The sequence below is a fragment of the Pseudorasbora parva genome, chromosome 6, assembly GCF_024679245.1.
Source record: "Pseudorasbora parva isolate DD20220531a chromosome 6, ASM2467924v1, whole genome shotgun sequence".
Classification (NCBI taxonomy): domain Eukaryota; kingdom Metazoa; phylum Chordata; class Actinopteri; order Cypriniformes; family Gobionidae; genus Pseudorasbora; species Pseudorasbora parva.
The window spans coordinates 10,508,212-10,522,408 of NC_090177.1; the positions used below are offsets into that span (position 1 = coordinate 10,508,212).

General features: G+C 36.6%; 1 protein-coding gene across 3 annotated transcripts in view; it reads right to left on the reverse strand.

Moving 5' to 3' along the window:
* Positions 1-9,616: 9,616 nt before the first annotated feature.
* Positions 9,617-14,197, reverse strand: part of reps2 (RALBP1 associated Eps domain containing 2) — a 129,616-nt gene continuing 125,035 nt past the window's right edge. For 2 of the 3 annotated variants that reach the window (XM_067445576.1, XM_067445575.1), the window contains exon 19: positions 9,618-10,665. In XM_067445576.1, coding sequence (XP_067301677.1) covers positions 10,597-10,665 — 69 coding nt within the window. In that variant the 3' untranslated portion in view covers positions 9,618-10,596. Of the gene's footprint in view, positions 10,666-14,197 lie in introns of all 3 variants that reach the window. The other variant, XM_067445577.1, reaches the window with a different exon arrangement.

The following is a 14,197-nucleotide window of genomic DNA, read 5'->3' on the forward strand; positions in this document are numbered from 1 at the left end:
AGATAGATAGATAGATAGATAGATAGATAGATAGATAGATAGATAGATAGATAGATAGATAGATAGACAAAAACATGGCAACCACACATGGCAACCTGAACATGTGTGAAACTAACCGAGACTGTTGACAACTTCACCATTTCACAGCTTGTCCTGGTTTTTCCTATAGAATAGAATAGAATAGAATAGAATAGAATAGAATAGAATAGAATAGAATAGAATAGAATAGAATAGAATAGAATAGAATAGAATAGAATAGAATAGAATAGAATAGAATAGAATAGAATAGAACTGGATGCTTCTGCTAAATATTAGCTTGTTTAATAACCCACAAACAATAACTGAGCAGATTTGTGGTGTGAGGAATCAGTAATGTGTTGCTATACTTCAATTCCATGCAGGAAGGTAAGTGTGTGTGTGTGTGTGTGTGTGTGTGTGTGTGTGTGTGTGTGTGTGTGTGTGTGTGTGTGTGTGTGTGTGTGTGTGTGTGTGTGTGTGTGTGTGTGTGTGTGTGTGTGTGTGTGTGTGTGTGTGTGTGTGTGTGAGAGAGAGAGATTCCTGTGGGGACGCGTCACTGAGAGTGTCTCATTCACATTTGCTGAGTGAGGATTTCACTAAAGCCTGATGAGAACAGAAGAGCTCACGTCCCTAAAGCCCTTCCTACTGCGCCACTAACACTAGAGTACTCACAGAGAAATGCCATCGCTGCAAACACACACACACACACACGAATGAAGGAGCAGTGGAGGGCCGCGACTTCATGACCGGCTGGAGATGGGTGAAATCAGACTGATGTATTTGATGGATTGGTGTGATCAGAAGATGGAGTGTTATGAGCATCAGTCGAGGAGCCGCTGGATGTTTCTTCACACACTCAGATCCCTCTAGTGGCAGATCCACCACAGACACGTCTGTATGGTCACAACTTCACAGAGAGAGAAGATACTTTTGGAGATTTTAGGTCATGGTTCACAGTCAGTGTGCTGGGGCTAACACGCTTCATATTGAAAAATAAATGATATTAAAGTAATCCAACTTCATTAAAATGCTAAAAACACAGTGAGGAGGTTTGCACAGTGAACAATGAAATCCACAAATATATACAGGTTTATTTATATAGTAACATTAACCTAGATAATAAATGTTGTAACTAATTATGGGGTAAATAGATGAATAGTCAGCAATAAAATATAATATTTTATTATGAAAATAAATACATCTTATATTAATAAAATATAATAATACAATAAATGTGAAGTACAAATGAATTAACAATACATTTAATAGCATGCTTAAAAGTATATTTATAAGCATTTCTTAACCTTATATTTTTATAAATGAAACAACATATTTTATTAAAAAAGTCCTGAATATATTTATAAATGAACATTGCCTTAGATTAAATTAATATCTAATAAAACAATGTTTTATTCAAACTAATAAAAAAATATGTTTATAAAACAAATAACAGTGAAATAACTATTAACAATATACGAATATATTTATGAATTAACATTACCCTGGATTAATAAATAAAATATAAATAAAACATAATACATAAAAATAAACAATACATGAATGTAACATAATAAATAAACAAATAAAAATAATTAAAAAAACAAAACAAACAAATACACTATATTGCCAAAAGTTTTGGGACGCCTGCCTTTACATGCACATGATCTTTAATGTCATCCCATTCCTAATCCGTAGGGTTTAATATAGAGTCGGCCCACCCTTTGCAGCTATAACAGCTTCAACACTTCTAGGAAGACTTTCCCACAAGGTTTAGGAGTGTGTTTATGGGAATTTTTGACCTTTCTTCTAGAAGCGCATTTGTGAGGTCAGGTGCTGATGTCGATGAGAAGGCCTGGGTCTCAGTCTCTGCTCTAATTCATCCCAAAGGTGTTCAGTCGGGTTGAGGTCAGGGCTCTGTGCAGGCCAGTCAAGTTCCTCCACACCAAACTCACTCATCCATGTATTTGTTCCCACAAAGTTGAGAGCATGAAATTGTCCAAAATGTCCTTTGGGCCAAGCCCAACCCCTGAAAAACAATCACACACCATAACCCCCCCTCCACTATACTTTACACTTGGCACAGTGCAGTCAGGCAAGTACTGTTCTTCTGGCAACCGCCAAACCCAGCCTCGTCCATCAGATTCCCAGACAGAGAAGCGTGACTGGTCTCTCCAGAGAACACGTCTCCACTGCTCTAGAGTCCAGTGGCGGATGCTTTACACCACTGCATCTGACGCTTTGCATTGCATTTAGTGGTGTAAGGCTTGGATGAGCTGCTCGGCCATAGAAACTAGGGCTGGGATAATGATTATTTTATAACGATTAATCTAGCGATAATTTTTTCGATGCATCGATTAATCTAACGATTAATTTTTCCCGCACTCTTCGATTTAGATTAGATTATCTCCCCGTGAATTGCCTAATAGCAATTTTTCATGTTGATTTATATTTCTGAATGAAAGAAATATGAATTCCTTAAAATTGTAATATATGTTTAAAAAACATATCAAAGAAACACAATATACGCCCTGCACTTCTGAAGTCTGAGGAGCCACTCGTGTTTCTACTACTTTCCGGCGCTCCTATCTTTGTTTTGTGTCTGACGAATTAACGCGCATATTTTTGTCCCAGCCCTAATGGAAACCCATTCCATGAAGCTCTCTACACTCTTCTTGAGTTAATCTGAAAGCCACAGAAGTCTGTAGCTATTGACTCTGCAGAAAGTTGGCGAATTCTGGTACCGTGCACCTCAGCATGCGCTGACCCCTCTCTGTGATCTAACGGGGCCCACCAATTTGTGACTGTTGTTCCAATTGCTTCCACTTTGTTATAATACCACTAACAGTTGAGCGTGGAATATTTAGTAGTGAGGAAATTTCACGAATGGTCTTATTGCACAGGTGTCAACCTATCACGGTACCACGCTTGAGTTCACTGAGCTCCTGAGTGCGTCTTGATTTTATACACCTTTGGCCATGGAAGTGACTGGAACACCATAATTCAGTGATTTGGAGGGGTGTTATTTTGGGTGCATGGAGAGAGTGCATGGGAGCCTCGGTCGTTTGACCTCTGACCTCTACAATCCTTGTGTCTTTGAGACCAGCACAGCTGCCACAAGTGAGTGTGTTTCCATATATACATCTATTTATGTGTGTATGTTTGTCTAAATATATGTCTCTGTGCTAAAACGACTGCCTCATCTGTGACTCCAACTGCTTGAGACACTAAAGCCTAAAACTGGAAAACAAGGTTTCCTAAAAGAGAAGTGACTCGGATGCATTCAGAAGAGGCATTTTATATTTTTAATCCATTATTGGTGAGCGAAGCAGGCAAAGAGAAACACAGAGCTGTTGTTGAACTGGATTTGAACTCATTTAAGGCCGTTTATGCAGTTGTAATCTGGCAGAATGGCGTAAAAAGCAGTCATGTGACCTAAATCCGTCTGTATTGATGCTATTGTTTGCTCTGGGGGTTGGGCTTCCGCACGCTTAGATCTAATTCAGAAAAAAAGGCAGTTTAATGACCCCAAAAAGCATTTAGATGCTTGGTCACACTTCAAAATGCCAACACGTCACTGCATTTTAATAGCTGAATATCAAAGCAACTGCTTTTGCATAATTTTTGCTCAATGTTTTGGAATGAATTTGTTGTTTTAGAGATTTTTGTCTCCGTTTTCAACACTAGATGGAATGTTCCCTATCTTCTTTTTCTGAATCGTTTTGCCTGTTTGGCACTTTTCTTATCTAGTGCAATGGCATTCATACATGAAGCGTGATTTAAGTGTCCAGATATGTTGCGGAGTCTGTCAGATAGGCTGCGGACGTGAGGCCCAGGACGCGGTTTATGTCATATGTTTTCATAAGCATGTCCCTCTCTATTGTCCTGCAGTTTGGCTTCCATTCCCCGGCCGATCTGCCACGGCGCGTGACGGGCGGGACAATGATGACACTGAGGTCAGACTCACATCCACGCCATTACACGCTTAATCCAAACATTTACCGCTACACATGCCTTTACTCAGAATTTACATTTAAACCGCTGGAAGAAGTGGGTTTGGATCAGTAGCAGGAATTCTAATATTTACCTGGACTGATGTCTGATTGTTTGTTTGTTGTAATCTATTAAAGTTACATGTCAACTATGCATAATACAACTCAATTCTATGCAAAATACAAGTTAATGCTACACTGTAAAAAATATATGTTCAATAAGTTATGACAACATATGTTTTTACATTGTTTTAACTCATCAAAATAAGTTAAGAGATGTTAAACTTGTTCATAAGTTATACAAGATGTAACTCATTTTTTTAAAAGTCAGTTTAACATAATCTAAGTTGAAATGAGAACATACTTAAACATACGTACTTAAAAATGTCTGGCTGTGACTTTTTTTTTTACAGTGTACTTACAATGTACACTCACCTAAAGGATTATTAGGAACCCCATACTAATACTGTGTTCGACCCCCTTTCGCATTCAGAACTGCCTTAATTCTACGTGGCATTGATTCAACAAGGTGCTGAAAGCATTCTTTAGAAATGTTGGCCCATATTGATAGGATAGCATCTTGCAGTTGATGGAGATTTGTGGGATGCACATCCAGGGCACGAAGCTCCCGTTCCACCACATCCCAAAGATGCTCTATTGGGTTGAGATCTGGTGACTGTGGGGGCCATTTTAGTACAGTCAACTTATTGTCATGTTCAAGAAACAAATTTGAAATGATTCGAGCTTTGTGACATGGTGCATTATCCTGCTGGAAGTAGCCATCAGAGGATGGGTACATGGTGGTCATAAAGGGATGGACATGGTCAGAAACAATGCTCAGGCCGTGGCATTTAAACAATGCCCAATTGGCACTAAGGGGCCTAAAGTGTGCCAAGAAAACATCCCCCACACCATTACACCACCACCACCAGCCTGCACAGTGGTAACAAGGCATGATGGATCCATGCTCTCATTCTGTTTACGCCAAATTCTGACTCTACCTAGCCTAGAAATCTAGACGCACCCTAGCGGCAGCAAATTTAATTTGCCCGCAAGTGTGGTCTAGCAACTCTCAATTCCTATCTGAGCTGTATTCCTCAGAATTTGGACGGCCCAATCACATCGTGTAGGTAGGCTATAGAGTCGGCGGGCGGGGCCATAATGACGACGGCCGAGTTGCGTTTGCGTGCTTCTAGTAACACAGTCTTCTAGTAAACACAGAAACTGGCGAACGGCGGCGGTCTTTCGAATCAGCTTTGCCCGCGCCTCCGGAAGACTTGAAGTTAAGCTTTCCTCTGAGAAAAGAACAAAGAGCGGCACTGAAGTCATTCTTAAAAAGGGAAGATGTGTTCGGAGTTTAGCCGACCGGATACGGTGAATGTTTAATCTATCAACGAGCTCCGCTTCACCTTCGTTGCTCTGGTTGGTGTAGCGCTATCCTATCACGTGCAGAGGGAGTTTGAAAGACAACCGTTTATCCCGCCCCTCAGATTGAGCCCTGTCTATGGTGAGTTTCCAGACCAAACATCTTGATGTGGGTCTGGCTTGTCAGGCTAGACTCTACCATCTGAATGTCTCAACAGAAATCGAGACTCATCAGACCAGGCAACATTTTTCCAGTCTTCAACTATCCAATCTTGGTGAGCTTGTGCAAATTGTAGCCTTTTTCCTATTTGTAGTGGAGATGACTGGTACCCGGTGGGGTCTTTTGCTGTTGTAGCCCATCCGCCTCAAGGTTGTGCGTGTTGTACGCTGCACGCTGTCAAGTGCAGCACGCTCATCAAAACCCAGCGTTCAGAAGACAGCCTCAAAACCAGTGTAGACAATAGCCTATTACTTATTAGTTATGATGTTTTTGAATGTAAAAAACACACTAACATCATAAGTTAACCTCAGACAACAGTATAAAAAGCCAGTTCATGACACCTTTAAAACTTTATCTGAAAATAGTTTCTTGGCCTTGCTATACCAACAACAATGCAATACACATACAACAAATAATACATACCCATTGATAGCACATGGAACAAATGTTTGTTTATATATCAATTTAGATGCCTTTGATGTCCTATATTGATGACCATATGGTAATAATTTGAAGAACACATGCTGTCTACTTATCGCAAATGCGTTGTCATGATGACAGAACTACTGATGTAAATTTCTTGTAAATAATGTCCACATTACCAGAAAAATTCAGTTTTAAATCAATCATAGTTCCCAAACACTCAAATTTCTTTACAATTAATAACATAATTCCGCTTAGGGGCTCTGGATGATTTAAAATCAATTCTTAAACGTTTGCAGATTGTGGGCCTATTGATATTTGAGAACTTATAATAACATCATAAACACTATACGGGTGAACACCTGATGACTCTTCATGATCGCTTCAGTTCTTGTTTTCTATGTCAGATGGTGTTATCTTGTCCATGTTTAGGGAATATCAATTTCCAACGCAAACAATCTGAAACTCATGAGATTAGGCAGTGAAACAAGCTCTCGAGACCAGCAGAAGAGGGAGGTCAGAGGTCACGACCCATTGCTCCACGCGCCAATCCTGCACAATTGATTCTCTACGCCGTCTTCATGCCCGAGTCAGATATGAGAAAACCAGAGATGAACAGAGAACGCTAAAGCGTTAATAGTTTCAGGTTCCATAAAGGTAACTCTATTCATAATCTATACAAGTTACACGTTAACTCGATTCATATTCTATATAAATTACAAGTTAACTTCATGCATAATACAACTTATTTCTATTCACAATCTATGCAAGTTACAAATTAATTTGATGGATATTTTCTTTACAAGTTATGAGTTAACTCTATACATAATCTATACAAATTATGAGTTAACTCTATGCATAATCTATACAAGTTATGAGTTAACTCTATGCATAATCTATACAAGTTATGAGTTAACTCTATGCATAATCTATACAAGTTGAGTTAACTCTATACATAATCTATACAAGTTATGAGTTAACTCTATGCATAATCTATACAAGTTAAGGTTAACTCTATACATAATCTATAAAAGTTATGAGTTAACTCTATACATAATCTATAAAAGTTATGAGTTAACACTATACATAATCTATACAAGTTATGAGTTAACTCTATGCATAATCTATACAAGTTATGAGTTAACTCTATACATAATCTATACAAGTTATGAGTTAACACTATACATAATCTATACAAGTTATGAGTTAACTCTATGCATAATCTACACAAGTTGAGTTAACTCTATGCATAATCTATACAAGTTATGATTTAACTTTATACATGCATAATCTATACAAGTTATGAGTTAACTCTATACATAATCTATACAAGTTGAGTTAACTCTATGCATAATCTATACAAGTTATGAGTTAACTCTATACATAATCTATACAAGTTATGAGTTAACTCTATACATAATCTATACAAGTTATGAGTTAACTCTATACATAATCTATACAAATTATGAGTTAACACTATACATAATCTATACAAGTTATGAGTTAACTCTATACATAATCTATACAAATTATGAGTTAACACTATACATAATCTATACAAGTTATGAGTTAACTCTATGCATAATCTATACAAGTTGAGTTAACTCTATGCATAATCTATACAAGTTATGATTTAACTCTATACATGCATAATCTATACAAGTTATGAGTTAACACTATACATAATCTATACAATTTATGAGTTAACACTATGCATAATCTATACAAGTTATGAGTTAACTCTATGCATAATCTATACAAGTTATGAGTTAACTCTATGCATAATCTACACAAGTTATGAGTTAACTCTATGCATAATCCATACAAGTTACAATTGAACTCAATGCATATTCTATTCAAGTTATAAGTTAGCTATGCACAAAGCAAGTTAACTCAAGTTAACTAATACAAATGAACTCCATGCATAATCCTTACAAGTTAATTTTGATTTATCATCCTTCAATTTGCAAAAACAAACAACATACAGTAGCAGGGTTTCTGCAGGTTATGAAGGTCAATTTAAGACCTCTTTAAGACTAAGTAAAGGAAAGGAATAACACTCAATGGAACACAATAAATGTCTTGGGAGAAACCAAGCGGCAACCAACACAGAAGTGACTTAAACTGCAGTTCATGGACTGGCCGATAGAGACAGGCTTCAGAAGAGAGTCAATCTCATAGAATCTCATTTTTTATAACCCTCCATTATTCATTTAAATTATATTAAGCCAGAAAGTTGTACATAATTAAGGGCGTGGCCACTTGAGTGACAGGCGGATTGCCCCTATGGTCGAGTTAGACGGCATGGTTTCAGCAACCAGTCACCTCCACATCCCGCCTCGAGTGGTGACGCAAATTTGAATTCGATCAAAATAACGTTTATGACTAAAACAAGAACAAATATGTGCCAGTGGGCTCAGAAAAAATAAAAATAAAAAACTAAGGGAAAACTAGTTTTCAAAACCCATTGACATATTTGGTCATAATTTGAAATAAGACTTTTAAGAGCTTTTTTAAGACCCACAGAAACCCTGTTATATTCAACATGAACAATTTAAAACAGGAACTACAAAACACAGCACATCCGTCATATTGTCCCATTATTCCACAGGTTTATTGACACACTCACGGACAGAACATTCCCACTCCTGCACAGTGTATGAGAGAGATTCATTCAGTATCAAAAACACACAACGTGGCCAATAACAAGCTCGGCCGGCAAAATCTGCTTCTTTCTTCTTTTTGCATAGAAAAGTATTTAGCACACTTTTGAACAAAAACATTTATAGTTTTTTTTTTTTTTTTGTAGCTGTTTTTTATTTGATGCAGTTTTTTTTTAAACAATCAACATTTTTTTTCTTCATAACTACTGTAATTACCCCCCCCCCCAAATAATAATAATAATAATAATAATAAAATAAAAAATAAAATAAAATAAAATAAAAAATTAGGATAGTAAGAAATGCTTGAAATGAAGAAATATAAGAAATTATTGAAAAGTTAGAAATAAAAAGTATATGGCAAACCATAAAAGGAAATGTAAAAAAAAAAGTAGATTGATGTATGTTTTTTGTAACATTACTAGCACAATCACTGGATGGGCCTCAGTGATCTCAGGTTAATTCAACACGTACGTCTCTATTCTAACATTCCAGTCTTAAACAGTCCTGTATTGTCAAACTACTCACATACAACATGCCGCCAGAACTAGTCGTATAAAAATAAATGTTCATCTTCATGCATGAACACATACAGTCTTTCTTTGCAAACTCTTTGTCCCAGCGCACAAAGTAATGATTATTCTACATGTAACTACATTTTCAGCAATTTTCTGCAAGGGCAAATCACACAAAATCTGTCAAGGGTCATATTTAACCCCAAAACCAAAAGCAAAACATTTTAATAAAACGCTTCTTAAAGCAAATGAAGCTCATTTTTTTTAATATTGTGATATTAATTTCATGACAATTAAAGTTTTCCATCCCAAAATTATTATTAATAATTACTGTAGTGTAATATATATTATTGTTCTGTTTGTTTGTTTGTTTGTTTGTGTGTGTGTGTATATATATATATATATATATATATATATATATATATATATATATATATATACACACACACACACAAATGCACAAACTTTTAAGTTAGAAGCGATTAATTGATACCTGATATTCACCAGTATATATTAGTTCTGGCAAATCGATTAAATCGCAATTAATCACATCTAACCTAAAACACACACACACACACGCCTGCCCGCCCGCCTGCCCGCACGCACGCACGCACATAAACACACACACATATAAACACACATACTGTATGTTGTATATATATACTGATCAGGTTATTATTTGTTGTGCTTACTTTAATTAATGATTAAAATGTACTTATTGTCATGAAAAAATCTTAACATCCATTTACAAGTGCATATAAATTATTATATAACTTGTAATAATTCAAGAATTATTATTATTATAGTATTAGTTATTGTATTCTTCTGCTCTTGGGGTGAAATGTGACTTGTTTTTATGAGATTAACCCTTATAAGCTTATTCTTGGTGGAACAGGATCGCTTCAAAACGTATTTGTGTTTATTGAAATTACAGTAACAAAAAAAGTGTTTAAATTCATTATTGGAAATATTGGTGCAGTTACAATACTGTATGTTAATACACAGCATTGGATGATAAAAAAAAAAATCAATTTCATAAACTATAAATGAATTTCCTGGAATGAAGTTGAATACTGAAGCTTTTCCTTCTTATTGGTATCTAACAGTTAGTCGTGTTAGCATGATTCAGCTGGAAAAAACAGACAGGAACATAAACACAAAACCAAAATTAAAGTATAATTTTTTTGACAGAATAAACTTCCTAGAATTCTTCCTGCTCTCCTGTGGAGGTAAAATCCTCTTCCTGTGGTTCTGACACAGTGTTTGTGGCGCCCCAGAGTGTTTGGTCACTTAAAGTAAGTATCCTGTCACGTGACTGAATTATAGCTCCGAGTATTAGAGTCCGGCGTCAGACCGTAAGATGTGATGTGTGCCCCGAGAAGGACAGAAAGCGGGTGTGTGTTGGGTCAGGTTGACGCCACGGGCCGCAGCAACTCCAGCTGGGATTCCAGAGTAACTCGCTCCCGATGCACAACCTTACGAACAGAGAGAAGAGAAGGGGAACAGAGGTAAACTACAAGAGCTCGGATCATTTCAGATAAGCTAAGCCGACTCAATCAAACTCAATTCAACATCTCCTTCAGGCCTGGATGGTTAAAATAAACCAATCAATAAAAAGCACCACTGTGACCTGAAACCAAAGCAAGTGATCTGATCTAGATTTATCCAAATCCACGTCCCCTAAAGATTGCATGAAAAAAAAGATCTTGATTTGGACATTTCTTGAGTGGTGTGTGCGCATGCAAACCTGTTGCTACACTGCCTGAGTGGGTGTGCTATTTTCTCGATGATGATAATTAGTCGATATTTTGCTGAGGGAGTTATTGTGTTGGTATATAGACAGGTTTAGGACCACCGTGGACACCTGACCCCTCAAGTTTTTGATATTCTTCATATTCTGTGCGGGGATCAGTTCGCAGCAGGGACAGAAACAATCTTTTTCAATAAGTTTAAATAGACTTTTACCTTTTATGGGCATTTTACCTTTATAAAGTCATTTTTTTCTAACCTAGTTAAATGGATGCATCATCTTTTGTGTCAAAATTCTTACATTTAATCAATATTCAAATAGAATAATAAGACACAATAGGGCTGTTATCAATCATATTAAATCGGTATCAACAAAATTCATATGCAGTGTAGAGCAAACAGTAGAGCGTGGCTAGCAACGCCAAGGTCATGGGTTCGATTCCCAGGGAAAGCAAGAATTGACAAAAAAATGTGTAACTTAAAATGCAATGTAAGTCGCTTTGGATAAAAGCGTCTGCCAAATGCATAAATGTAAATGTAAATCTGAAGTGGTATTTAGATCATTTACACACACACTGCAGCTCAGAGGGACATGAATGCATTTAACCTGCTGTTACAAACGAATCATGTTTTGAAGTTTTAAACAGAAAACAACGAATATTAAAATACTTTAAATGTAAAAATAAAACTTGAGGTGGCAGCAAGTCACTGTTAATTGAGATTCAGCGGATTCATTCAATAGGCTGATTCGTTTAGGAATGAAGTATTTGAGTGTCTTGAATGAGTGAGTCGTTGAATCATTTATTCAACCGATTCGCTCAAAAAGTAGATTCACTCAGTATTGAAACACCGCCGTGTCTTTCAGAGACACAAAACAGTGCTGTGGCTTGGCTATTCATGTTGGTGAAATGGATTAAAAAAGGCTATATTGTGTCTAAAATGTAAGTCATTTAATATAAAATTTGTCACATTTGTAATCGTGCTGATATTTGAGGAAAAAAATCCACTTTTTGTGTGATATTGATTAACTATATTAAATTATATAAATATAATAGACATACAGGTATTTTGCCATCTTAAATTGAATATGGAGGGCATTCTACACTCTAAATAATGCTGGGTTATTTTTTAACCCAAAATGCTGGGTTAAGACTGTTGGGTAATTTTTGTTGGTTTATTTGATCATATTTTAAACACCATTGGGTAGTTTCAAATTTCCAGTCATTGGGTTAAACCTGCTGGGTTAGCAATGCTTGGTTGTCATTTGGAAAGAACAATGTAAAAGGCAAAGCCACTGGTTGCAGATGTTTTAAGATAAGTTCATATATTTTCAATAATAATCATTTTAATTAGCATAATTATAGTTTTTTTTCTTCGCGGCAACAATTCGTAAGCTTACATGACGTTAAGACGACAAAAGTTTTACCTCAGAATCCGATGCAATGTACTGACTCGTGTTAGTTTAGGTAAGTTAGGCATGTGAGACGATAGATTAATACAGTTTGTGATTACACAGAACCATGATCCCCTTACGAAAATTAAACATGGTTGTATGTAGGGATGTAAAATATACGAGTGTCTGTGTATATTACATACTATTTAAATGCTACTCTTCCATGTTTGTTTTGCGTCACTGTGTCAATGACGGGGGCGCGTGTCATATCATGAACACAGAGACTCAAAAGTCACGGCAACCCGTCAAAATAAAAGTTCGATTTAAACGTGAATAAATTGACGGAATATATTAGGTTTGTAGTTGTCATTGTTGCCAATTTTAACACATTTGTGTGTTATACCATTTGTCAAGCAATAAAAATTGATAAGCAATAAAGATTGTTTTAACAGTCTAAACATGCATTCTTCATTTGTCTTCCATGATTGTCTAGTTTTATAGTAGGCTAATGCAGAGGAGATTTTTTTAAGAACAACCCTTTTCTCAACAGCCCAGCTTGCTGGGTTAAAATGCCACTGGGTTAATTTAACCCAGCTTGTGTTCTGTCCAATATTTACTCAGCACTGGGTTGCCAATTGGGTTGTTTTTAACCCAGCCATTTTTAGAGTGTAAATGCCTTTTAATCACAGACTTGTGCACTCTAATGACCCTATCATACACCCGGCGCTGAAATACACCTGAAAATGACTGCGGCACTGACCAACACAAACCTGATCTACAGTCAATAGTGCAGTATTTAAAAGATGTGTTAGTTATATACACCTATAGGTGGATGCACAACACTCGTACACTCTGCTTATTACACACAGGGATGAACTGCAGCACACACACATTTTTAAATAATACAAATAAAAGTTTCCTCTTTAGAGAAGCGTTCCGCTCACAAATTCCGCCATGTAAAAAGCGAATCCGTCATGGCGCGAGCACAACTGGCTTTTAAAGGGAATGGGAGATGAGACTCTGATTGGTTTATTGCAGGTTACGCCCAAAACACACCCATGACTCATTAAGAGACCAGAGACAACCCTTTTGGACCATGCGCCTGGCGCACCGACCGTTTTTCCTGTTGTTAAACTAGAAAAAGTGGAATCGGAATCGGACTTAGTGTTTTTGTAAAGTGATGGATATACAGTACTTGATAATGTCAGATTGCATATATTGTCAAAAAAAAAAACTATTATGATGTGATTGTAGACGATATATTGTTCACCCTTTTGCTAACCTTAAAAAGAGCCAAAGTACAAGCAATAGTGAGTAATAGTTCTAGTGATGCTTGACTTAGCACTAACAAGCTGATCCTCTTTGACAAATGTTGGGGAGCACACAGACATTTGTCAAATAAGGAATGCCACTGCTAGACAAAGTGACCCGAGGTCATGACCTTCAGATGACACCAAACAGACAGGATGAAAGCAAATGGCCTGACACTCACAGACACATTTATTTCTACCTGGCTTCATTTGTCATCAGTCACGAATATCGCGTATCTTCAAGAACAATACCGACAGACACACTGTCAATTCATGTCATCTGACCCCCATCAAGAACTTCTTCTCATATATCTGCACATGTCTGACTGCTTTGTGTAATACATATGTTGGATTCCTGCTGTAGTGTCTCTGATACAGGGTGCCAGGCATTTCCACCATGACATTTATAGGCCATTTTGGGTATTTCATTGTGTATGCTCATTTCTCCTCGTTTGGCATTTATAAGACCTTTGCCATCATCTAATGCTCACTCAGTTAATCTTTCAAGCATGTAATAAAAAAAATACAAAATGTGTTGTACATTGTAGTTATAAT